This window comes from Anastrepha ludens, chromosome 4 (genome assembly GCF_028408465.1).
Source record: "Anastrepha ludens isolate Willacy chromosome 4, idAnaLude1.1, whole genome shotgun sequence".
Lineage (NCBI taxonomy): Eukaryota > Metazoa > Arthropoda > Insecta > Diptera > Tephritidae > Anastrepha > Anastrepha ludens.
This window is the reverse complement of record NC_071500.1, coordinates 74,811,764-74,824,268: the sequence shown is the minus strand read 5'-3', so window position 1 is coordinate 74,824,268 and position 12,505 is coordinate 74,811,764. Positions and strand designations below refer to the sequence as shown.

Sequence of the window (12,505 nt, the reverse complement as noted above, 5' to 3'; positions counted from 1 at the left end):
GACCACAAGGATGGAATTCGGCTATGGAAAATTTCATGAAAGGATATTGTAAGCGTGGTCGTGGTGGTAATTTGCCTGATGTTATTTGCCACTATTAACGGCATAACTTCCTCCTTATAATCAAATAAATATCCGATGATTTATATTAAAAAAACAATTTTCTTTGAATATCAAAATAACACCTTTTATTGGAAAGCGCTTTATAATAATAACAGCATTGGCGAATGTATTTGTGTCATGAAAATAAACGAACCTATTATCCCCAAAAAAACACGTTCACCTTTTCAGTGATTCTAATAGAAAATTACTAGCTTCTTTCATTGAAACAAAACTTTCCTTGTTTTCAATTACTATATGTACTCTTTTAAGTAGGACAAAACTAACTTACAAGAACATAACTAAAATCTGTACAAAATAAAAGTATAAAAATTGATCGAATTCTCTTGAATGTTCCTACTCCGGAGTTATAGCTGCCGTTGATTACTAATCTGGCATTAAATTCCTGATTCCATTGCCGAGCTCCTTCTCTTATTGGCGGCGTGCGTCTTGTTGTTGTTCCACAGATGAAGAGTCCTACAGTTTCAAACCGACTCCGAACGGCAGATATTTTTTATGAAGAGGCAGAAATACAATCGGAGGTTTGCCATTGCCTGCCGCTATTAAAGAGAACTTTTTCTTAATTTTGGTGTTTCACCGAGATTCGAGCCTACTGAATTTCGAATGATAATCACGCACCATCTCATTCGGCTACGGCGGTCGCCAAACTTACACTATAAGTAAATCCTTAAAAATTTAAACAAATTTTTTGAAAAAACTAATAAAGAAATAAATTTTGAAATATTCACTTTGGGTAAATAAATAAAACAAATGCTACTTAATTTCAGATTAATATTTTATGTGTCTGGTCTCTACGAAGAATTATCTGTGAACAAGAAAAGAATAGAAATGCGTCTAGTGCTTGCAAAAAAAATTTATTGGTGGCAAAAATAGCGACTATTATGTGGTTATGTAATGTATGGAAACAATTCAGAGAATATATTTATTTCTTTTAACGTTTTAGAGCTTAAATTGAGCTGGTGCAACAAGCCTTTAAATCCGCTCCTCTACACTTACTGACTTGTGGTTCGAGGCTGTGAATGAATTGCATGCAAGTATTGATTAATTGATGTCTTTATTCGATAAACTTGGATATAAATGTATTATTCAGTATCTACTTACACATAATCCTTTAATCATCGCGATGCATGTTGTGTCCATGACCGAGCCTTAAATTTTCTTATCTAAAAAACTCAACCAATTTGCAGACAAATTCATTATTTTACTACTGGTATTATTCTAGTCAATAGCGAGCTAGTATGACTTCTTCTATTAAATACCAATATCTGAATTAGAATATTTCCATAAATTAATAAATTTGAAATCTTTATATTATACGATTATAAGCAGTATTCTTTCACTCCGCTTTATCTTTGATATTATCAGTGGTGTGATTGGCTTGTTGGATGCTCTCTATGGGGACGCTTCGCAAATTTAAACGTGGGCGAACATTCGAAGAATTATCACTGTTGAGTGAGTGAGTTTTTGGACTGCTTTCACAAAAAATTGCAAGAGACTCGACTGCATTTGACGAAAAAGAAGGTGATGTTTCACCACGGTAACGCACCATTCGCCGCCAACTGCATGAATATGAAATTATGAATTGTTGTCGCACCCCCCATATTCACGCGATCTTTCTCCCTGCGACCTTTTCTTGTTCCCTAACATGAAGAATCGGCTCACGGAAAAATAAATTTAGTACAAACGAGAAAGTCATCGCCGAAACAGATGCGTATTTTGAAGAGTTCGACATATCTCATTTTTTGAAGGGGTTAAAAAAATCGCCAAGTGTTGGGAGAAGAGTATCTGTCTAAAAGGGGACTATTTTGAAAAATAAAAAGAAATTTTTGAAAAAATGGTGTCTTTATTCTAACACGGATACTTATTGAGCCCCCCTCGTAGAAAATGGAATAAAATTAATAAGACTCCAAATTCTCTACTTTTGATATTTCGTCCAATTACCGTTGACTATTATCGTTAAGTATTCTACTATTATTTTTGCAGTCTGTAAGGAATCACGTGCTTCTAGATTTACTACGAATAAAGAATAAATATATAAATAAAGTTATTTAAAATAATTCTGCAACGCATATTTTCATATTTACGCCGCATTGCGTCAGTATATTAATTTAATATTATTATTATACAATAATTATGTTATTTTATTTTATAAAACAATATTAAGGAACAAGCTACCAGAGCTATCGGCCTAATCATTTGAATAAATTACTAAATTAACTGAAAGAAGATAATATATTTTTTTTAAATATTTCGACTAGCTTAATGTTCGTTACAGAAGGATATGGTAAAATTTACTGTAGTGAATTTCGACCGTTGATTGTGTAAGACTGTACAATGTGCAATATTTGGTGGACTCTGAGCTTCGAAGTGTTACGAAAGTGGTTGTGATTTGTGTTTCAAAAGATGTTCGTGTGCTGAAAGAGTATGATATAATCTGAGGTTGATCTAATAGATCTGTCTGTTGGGCAACATGGCAACGCCGTGAGGGTTTATCTCCTTATACGGGTATTAATGAGCACACATTGAGCATCCGGCAGAAAAGTGCTTTTTTGATATATTATATGATATAAGTAGTAAATTGTTTTTACACCAAAACGCCAAGGCCTGATCTGCATCTTCTATTCCTTTGATGCCTGAATGTGCTGGTACCCACATCAGTTTAGTCTTTGGTGGTATACTTAAAAGTAGCTGTTAGATGTGATGGATTGGATCTTCTGTTAAATGAATTCGTTTTAAGGTGTTACAAACTGATCGACTATACATATAAATAAATAAATGTTGAATATAATTCTTTGGACTTTGCGAATATATTAATATAAGGTGGTAATAATCCATGAGACCGGGTTGTACCTTTATCATCTGTTATTGCCTATGAAGCACCATCGTTTTGCTTGAATCCATCTGTGTAAAGAAAATTCGACCTTCCATTAGGTAGTGTAGATAGAAGTGGCAGTCGCCAAAATAGTGCCGCACTTGTGAGAGTTACGGAGGAGGAAAAATTGATATTCTTGTCTTGTTCTTACTCTTACTGCAACATCTTGGGCGAGGCACACATAGCCTTGCCGATGATAGTATTCACTTGCGTATTCTCTTTCTATGCTTACATAGTTCGTGGTCGTCTTCGATCGTAATTGCATATATGGATATTCCGCTTCTAAAGTATCCTAAATTCTCATAAAGTATGTATAAACTGTGTAAATATACCAATTAATAATTTCGAAGAACTGTTTGCGCTGATATGCTTTAAATTCTGAATTCCACAGCTTTCCCAAAATGAGCTCTTTTAAGTACTTATATATTTATGGTATTATATTCTAAACCTTTTGGTATTTCGTGTAAAGCAATTTGAATCGAATCCTCAACATTTCAATTTTCGTCGAATATGCAACACACGAGCATACCATGCTCTGCCCGACGCCAAAAGGCATCACATTACGAGTGCAAGTAAAAAATATACTTTTATGTGTTAAAAATTTGCCAGAAAAACAATAGACAACCTGTGATATAGAAATATTTATACGTAAATACTATTATTATTATTAAAGAAAAGAAGTGAGGAATCACTTCTTTGCCTTAGAAAGAAGCACTAGTGTGAACAGGTTCGATGAATAATGTTTCTGTGGTACCTTTTAAAGTATTAAATTAGTTTTTTCTTTGGACCTGCTACATCTATATTTATGGTCAGATGTGTGTCATACTCGGAATGTATATAAGTTGCATGAGTTCAAGGTCTGAACTAAAAGGTTCATCAGTCTCGAGGTGCTGAAAAAAAGCCATTGTTTGCGAGTAGGCCAAAATACCTGCAAGTCACATTCGGGCAGCTTGCGATTCGTTTCTGGGCCGTCTCAAGGCGAAAGATGGTCATATCGAGCAAAAGTAAATTGATTCTTAATTTTGTATTGTATTATTTTTACACATCTTTTACTTTGAATTGAATAAAAGGAATTTTCCGAACTAAATTTATGGCCTTATTAATTGGTTACACTTCGAGTACCGGACCCTGCGGTATCATGAACAAAAAAGGGATATTAATATTCGTATTCAGTAACCTGAAGAAATATAAAGCACCACAACTGTTTCTCCGATTATTAAGTATATTTGTATACAGAATTTCTTTACGAATCACATTATAAATTTAACTTCTTGGCTCATCGTTCGGTTCGGTACTCAAATCCCATCTGTACTAGTTTTAGTCAGCTGTCAATTTTTTGTTTAATTTCGACCATTGGGCAAACCTACTAGTGAAATCTAATGAAAATGTCTGGACCTGGACAACTATTTGGTTATTATTAGATCTATAATCTTGTTCACAGATATTTACAATATAAAAAATAAGGTTTTAATATTAACCAATTTCCTTTTTAAACTACCAATAATATAACTTTCAGATATTTCGTAATTTTTTAATTTAAAAATTTAATTTATTTCGCACTTACAATTTTTTACAATATGTTTTACAATTACACGTTTTCCCATTAAACAATTTTATTTCTTTGACTTACATTTTTTACAACTAGTGTGGCTTTGTTTCGATTAAGTTTAACTACAGTTATTTGTTTTTATGTGTGTATTTATGTACGGCTGCGTGTTCCCTAATATGTGTATTTGTTGGTTTTTGGATCGTACCAAATTTATTGTTCCCTAACGCTACTGAACTATATACATATTTAAATATCTCTAAACTTGTTCCTCTTTAAGTTATGCCACCTATTCCTACTTTTTGATTTTTTCAAATTTCTTCTTAGCCGTTTGAATAAAAAAAAAATCGTTATATCTTTGAATTAAAAATATTTATTAATTACAGTTAATGACTTAATTATTTACATAGAAAGTGCCACGCCTGCATTATTTTCAAAATGCTGTTTATGTATATATAAGTGTTGTTGGATTGATGATTGTACATACGTATGTGTGGGCCTTTAAGCACCGTGTATGATATATTTGGTATAGATTCTGTTAGAAAATTGCAATTTTTCGCAACTTGAATTATGTTATCCTCCTGCTTATTTTAGTTAAGTAATATTTGCTCGTGTTTAAATTCTCCCCTCTGTTTGTATTACTTATACGGTTTTGAATTATACGGACTAGTAGACCAAAAGTTTAGTGAGTTAAAATTAATGCAAGAAAAAGTTGAGAAGTAATACAACTTAAACTAATTAAGAGAATTAATAAAAACTGACTACGTTTTGCAACAAGAGAATAAAAATTTAGCATTATTTCTTTGTAATTCTTTTAAAAATTAAACTGAAATTGAAGAAGACTAATACAAAATTTAGTTTTCAGGTAAAATTAAATCATTTTTGAATTTTATGTTAGCAAAACAGAATCTTCAGATGCACTGTAGATATATTAAAATATACGTGTAAATGCATAATTAATTATCTTTACTGCTGACGGCCACGGAAAATATCTGTGAAGTCTAGAATTTTGTTTGTTGCAAAATATCTTCGTTGTTAGAAAAGTAAAATATATTTTTTTAGTAATTAATTAAGCCAAGACCAATAATTTATTGCTTAGACAAAAGTCTGCCCAATAAGTAAAGCTACGAGCTGAATATTTTAGTTGCCAGCTTATCGGTTCCCGTCGGTTGGAATTGTGGTCTATCCTCTACAAGCAATCAAGGAAGTATGGAGACTTCCACTGTTCACTCCCAATATCTTAGTCACATTTTGATTGAATTACTTCCATTAAAGCTTCCCAAACGTGAACTTCGTTGAGATTAATCTATTTTTTCTTACCGGAATTTCTTCAAAGACTATTTGAAATGTGAATTCGTTTTGAACCTTTGAAAAGGAATCTATGTGACTTTTTTCACTTTACATACTCGCTTTATGTCATGTAAAGTTAAAACTATGATACTTTCGGCTGCTACGCCATTCCAATCTCACTTCAAAAATAAGTAAACGCTTCTTTATGTTTTTCAAATATTCTTAAAATAAATTTTATTTTACGACTTCATGTATATTTACACACGGCTTGTTTGCACTTAGGAGAAAATTAATTTAATACTAGATCTAATTTACAATTAACAATATTGACTTCCCACTTAAAATAGACATTTTTGAACAGATCAAATGATTTAAAAACTATAAAATAATATGAATAAATTTTACTTAATGTTTTATTTTTGAAAACAATAATTTTGTTTAAAAAAAGCAAGCACAAAGTATAATTCCATTTTATTTATCACAAATAAATTTTGTTGCCTATTTTTAGCATTCTATTTGGCGATATTAAAGACGAGAAGTTGAATTCATAAATGTTTTCGTGACGTTTCGTCACCTAAAAATGTATTAAATTTATATTTTTCTTAAGCACTGGGATCCAAAGGTTTTATTTAAATAAAAAAAAACAAATGTACAATTTCGATTATTCATTTCTGATAAGAAAAGGCATTTCTAATTTCACTCTAACTTTTGGTCTACAGTGTTTTGTTGTACACGCGAAAAGTGCCGAAAAGTGTTGGCTATACCAACAAATAAGTACCTATACTTTGATTTTCTCCACCCATTTAGCTAACGAATTGAATATTAAAAACGGTTTACCTTTGCCTTGGTATGAACACAGGATTATCAGGGCGCTAAACCATCACAAAATGAGTAACAGTTGCGATATCTTTGTTGTTCACTTTTCGACACTTTTTCGATCTTTGATTCTGGCGCTATTTTACATTTAGATTTTATTATAATTTTTTTGATTTTTTACATGTTTATATCTCACACTGCTACAAGGAATGTGTTGAGGCATTTGGCGACTTTACAAAATAATTTATAAAATTAAATTGAGCTATTTGGTTCTTTTACCCAAATGTTTTTGTAATGATTATTTAAGTTATGAATTATGAATGTCTTGTTTAATTTATTACCGTTTCTAGTGGTTTCACTCGTTTTCAAGAAATTTTCAATCAACATTTACAATTATAAAACTATAAACTAATGAATTTGTTAATTACATTTAATTCAGTTGCTTATATTTTTTTGCGAATTTTCACATTTGCTTATTTTATACGCAAAACTATATTTTATTTTGTTTTTCTTAAAAACATCACTTAGTTTCTGGTTTGATTTTAATTGCATTCATGTTTGCAAGTTTTAGAAACTTTCAACGTTTTTTGTTTTTGTTTATAAATTTAATTTACGACTTTAATGTTGTTGTATACAGGGGGAGTTTAAGTAGGCCATTATTCATTACGTACTTTCATACATCAGTTGCGTAAAATTGTTTCTACTAAACAGTATTATTATTATTATATATATATTTTTTTTTGTAATGGTCGTTATTTTTTATTTACTTCATTTACTTAACTAATTTCAAGTTAACACAGATTAATGCACTGGTATAGCTCAGGCCAATGGCGTGCAACCGCCTGCATACATTTCAAGCCCATTTTACTAGCCCACTGTTCCTGAAGCGGTTTAGTTTTACCGCTCTGCAGTTAGATCTATGACTCGGTCGTTGGTCCTTCGGTCCCTGCGTACATACATATGTATATATTTCACTAAACTATTAAAACTTTATTTCCCCTTTCCTGTCTCCGTCATTCCGCATGACTACTCGCCGCAACTTGACAGCGCATCGCCTAGTCTCTTGCTGATTATCGCCTTGCTCTCCGCTTAAGACGACTCATACCCGAACCAGGCGGCTGACGCTGCCGCTGCGGCGGACGTATGCTATTCGCCGCTTCCACCGAAAGAGTTAAAGTGTCTTACACCTGGTGCCGCCGCACCGAATTGCAAGCTCCATTCGAAGAGTCGACGCGCGTGGAGCTGTTGTTGCTGCTGCTGATGATGGTGCTGCTGTTGGTGGTGATGGTGATGTTGGTGCAAAGAATGCGGATTTAGGTTGAGATGATGCATGCCGGCCGCGCTACCCACTCCTAACACAGATGACGCCGAGGAGGGCGATGACGATGGCGCTTGCAAGGCGCCGCTACTGCTGCCGGCACCGGGCGAAGTCTGCGGCTGTTGCAGATGTTGGTGATGGGCGGAAGGATGTTGCAACGCTGGGTGCTGTTGATCGCTGGTGTGAAAGAGGTGCGGATGATGCGCGGGATTAAGATGCGGGTGTTGGTGCGTGTGATGGTGTTGATAACGCATCGGATCAATATACATAGCGGCTGCTGCAGCGGCCGCTATCGATGAAGCTTGCTGTTGGTGCTGCTGTTTCACCTGCGCCAAGTGATCACTATCGTTGTTATTATTATTGTTACTAGTATTGTTGTTGTTATTATTGTTGGCAGACACGCCCGCACCGATAGGTGATTGCGGTGACAGCACATTAGTCGTCATCGTAACTGAGGAGCCTGCGGACGACGAGGGCGTATTTGGCGCATGTTGGTTATGTGGCTGGTGCTGTTGCTGCTGATGTTGTTGTTGTTGCTGCTGATGCAGCGATGCAGGAGTGGACGCAGCTGCAGCTGAGTTCGACTCCTGGATTTCTGATTGCTAGTGAGCCGCCAACTGATGCCCCGCCGCGGATTGCATGTTTTGTGGGCTAAGCATTGGCGGGCTATGGCTGTGACTGTGAGTGCCCATTGGGCTTCCGTGCATATCGTGATGAGGATGGTAGCCGCCGTGCGGATGCATGTGACCTGGTGGCATGCCGTCCATCATATCGCCGCCCATTGTATTCGGCGGCGTCATTCGCTTCTCCTTTTGCCTACGATTACAGAACCAAACCCGCACTACCTCCTTCTCTAGCTGCAACGAATCCGCTAGCGACGAGATCTCTTGTGCCGACGGTTTCGGCTGCTTATGGAAATGCTGTTCCAGTGCGCCTTTCACACTCACCTCGATGCTGGTCCGTTTCTTGCGTTTACGGCCCTGCGCTGCGATTTTGTCGATACTCGTCGGTGAGCCAGTTGTAGAGTCAGCCTCTTCAAGCCACTTCTGTAGCAGCGGTTTCAATTTGCACATATTCTTGAAACTTAACTGTAGAGCCTCAAAACGGCAAATCGTCGTCTGAGAGAAGACATTGCCATACAGGGTGCCAAGCGCCAATCCGACGTCAGCTTGTGTAAACCCGAGTTTTATACGACGCTGTTTGAACTGCTTTGCAAATGCCTCTAAATCATCCGAAGTGGGAGTATCTTCTTCTCCACCCGATACATCGCGATCACCTTGTAGATGATGTGGATGTATGTGTAATTGTGGTGATTCTCCTCGTAATGCATGGTGCAGCGGTGCTACGCCTTGGTGGTGCGCCGGATGTCCAGGATGATGCAACATGCCGTTCATTGCATGATGATATTGCAACGGCGAACCGCCCGTCTGTGCGTAGTGCGCCGCAGCATGAACTGGTGCGTGCCATGTATGAGGTGATGCCATGCCTTGGTGAACACGGGACTGCTGTGATAAATGTGACATTTCCTGCTTCACTGCATCCGCGGGATGATGGTGTGTCTGATGAGTCATTGACGCCCATGGATCTGAGGGATGCAGCGCGGTCCAGGGATTCGAACCCAAGCCGCCGGTTGGTGTGATCGAACTAAGCCCTGTCGTGGAAACACCCAGGCCTCCAGCACTACCTGCTCCCGCTCCAGCCGCTCCGCCTACAACTGCATTCGGACTCGGAGATGAAGGAAGCTGATGGTGGGCAGCAGCGGCGGCAGCGTGATGATGATGATGTTGCATATACTTCATTTCGCCTGCATCGGCGGCAGACCGAGGCGATGAGGTGTGATAGCCACCGCCGCCCAGCGCCATGTCTAAGTCACCGCTGGACGGTGTCATATACGAGGTGGCGGCCATCCCCACCGCTCTAGGGCTGTTCAAGCCCTCCACGCTGGCGGGGTAGGGCTCCAAATTGGGGCTCAGTTTAACGACCTTGAAAACCGATCTATCAAAAGGAAGACCAGTGTCCCTATGCTCATTCCACTCGAACCGTGAGGCAACCGTCTTGAAGTCTTTGCGTTCAACGTATACAGACGAGAATTCGATGACGGCGATTTATTTTGAGCAGCGCTCAACGGCTGCTCGACGTAATGTGTACTACAAAATTAAAATCACCAAAATATGTTTTGGTGTGTGTGCGTATGTACATATGTCACTAATGATTCCACTAATCACAGATCACTGAGCAAAGATCTCCAACTGCGATGCAACAAGTTGTGCGACGTTAAAAATTTGTTTGCCGTCGGCTACTGAACTTAGAGGCTGAACGTCGGTTACTGGTTAAGGCGTTTTCTGATTTGCAGAGTTTTCGTTGACTAGCGAATGGTTGTAATGTGGCATATACCACTAAATCGATACAGCCTTTAGGGTGTTATTCGACGTTTTATCCAATGTATGTAGTGTTATTTTGAATTTAGTTACTTAATTGTTATGAATATATTTCTGTAGAAACAGTTTTCTTTTTTTGGTTGCTTTTAAACTGATTTCAAGTAATTTCATGCACACTAATTTTTATTTCTTAAATTTTTAAGCTTTTATATAGATATTCATAACTATTTTAACTGGTGAGCCTAATCGAAAAAGTGGCAAATTCTTTGGGCTGGAAACACTGGGCACTAGCTGGATTTTTTCACTCAGATAGCGTGTTTTCACAACCGTACTTTATCAAATATACCGTTAGTTATCGCGGTCGCGGCGCCAGATAGCTTGATCAATTTTTTAGCACTTTCCGTCTTATCATGCCAGATCAGTATACGCTTGCACACTTCTAAAATCAGCTAACTTACTTGGTTAGCTGACTAACTGGATATTGTCCGCACAACAATCACTTTTTAACTTTCTTATACCTTGTACGCTTCAAATACGCAGAGACTAAAAATATTTACGTGTAAACTCATAGAGCTATCGAACTCAACTAACGTCATGCATCGGCGGCCGAAGGTATCGGAGAGCAGCGTGTGGCAGCGCCAAACAATCACACACAAACACTCAACTCACACAGCACACAACGCACAACACGCAGGAAATAGTAGAAGTGGCACGAACAACGAACATCGCAGCGCCAACGACAGCGAAGCCAGACAGCGCCAGTTCAGCCAGCTCAGCCACAAGTAAAGACAACGACGAAGGCGACGACAGTCAGCAAACCACCAGCGAGTTAAGTAGTGGCGGATGCTCCGTCTGCAAGCGTTCAATCGAACGAAGCGCACGGAACGTAATCAAAACGAATGAGTGAGTGGGCACACGAAGCCAAAGCAGAGAGACACAACGTGACAGTAGTAGTGTTAGCAGAACTTATAATGCTGACGGTGGTGATGATGGCTACAGCAACAATATTCGTACTCATTGCGAATGTACTCTCATATGTTAAAATTTAAAGTGCGAGTAAGAGCACCATAAAATAGCCATAGGAAACAAAAGCAGAGGAAAGAGTAAAAATATACGCAGAGTAATTCTAAGGGCACTTGATGAACTGAACAATAAATATCAAGAAATGGTAGGCAGGCAACAGAAACCACATCGTTTTCGATGGTCGTCACTTACTTAGAGCGAGTGCAACAACCTGATATTACTTTTCTCAAACGACAAAGAGCGAGTGAAAAAAAGTATACCATATACTAATTTACCTACAAGAAGTATTGTTATTGGAAAGATATACACTAAACAAAAAACTCCTACTACTTCTCAGCCTTCTTTGCTTTTAGTGGCGGTAGGACCCTTGAGAGCATTCACCATTTCATGTCGAATAAAGAGAAACCGCACAACAGTCGCAAATATAATCGAGCAATGGAAGAAGAGTATTTAGGCTACGCGTTCATTCACCATTTTCACCGCCTCGTTAGACTGCGATGGCAGACATTTGTGCGACAGCGCCAAACTAATAACAAATTCGCTTACGAGTTTTTGCTTGTTGAAATTCCAATGGAACGCCCACCAGAAACTACTGACAACGTTTCCAATTATCCAGTATGCTTTTCAGTGCCTTTTACAAGTGAGTGAGAGCACATCATCGTTCCTCTTTTGACAGCTTTTTGCCGATGAGCCGGCTACCGGGATTTTACATAGATGTGTCGTTAGGTTACGCATTCACCCGCCAAAAGCAACTTCCATGTTGCTACTGTCACTACACTGCACAATTCCAGAAATTCCATCGCCGAAACCAAATGCAAACAACATTTCCGGCATGAAATAATTCGAGTACTTACATCCAGCTGGATGGTGTTGCAACAGTCAGTCCTTTTGTTCGCTCCGTACGCTCGGTCTCTGGCAGGTACGCATTGCCCTCAATTCAAACAGTCCTTCAGACGGCTTTAACGTGTTTTTACGTCATACAACTTCATACGCCTATAAGCGGCACTATATATTTACAAGTGCAACAGTCCGGACTACAACAACCGCTACCTTGCATGCAAACGTTGTAAGGAAAAAAAATTCAAGACGAAAAAAATTTAGAGTGATTAAGAATCTGTTATTTGCCTAACACAAACTAAGTGGGT

The 12,505-nt window shown here is 37.8% G+C and overlaps 1 protein-coding gene across 1 annotated transcript; it reads right to left on the bottom strand.

Annotated features, from left to right (window-relative positions):
- Positions 1-4,522: 4,522 nt before the first annotated feature.
- On the bottom strand, positions 4,523-11,921 carry LOC128859850 (POU domain protein CF1A). Its single transcript, XM_054096963.1, has one exon. The coding sequence runs from the start codon at positions 9,864-9,866 to the stop codon at positions 8,562-8,564; it is 1,305 nt and encodes a 434-aa protein (XP_053952938.1). The 5' UTR covers positions 9,867-11,921; the 3' UTR covers positions 4,523-8,561.
- Between the last annotated feature and the right edge of the window lie 584 nt (positions 11,922-12,505).

Coding starts and splice junctions, on each gene's coding strand:
- LOC128859850 (XM_054096963.1), bottom strand. CDS start 9,866: ATGGCCGCCACCTCGTATATGACACCGTCCAGCGGTGACTTAGACATG.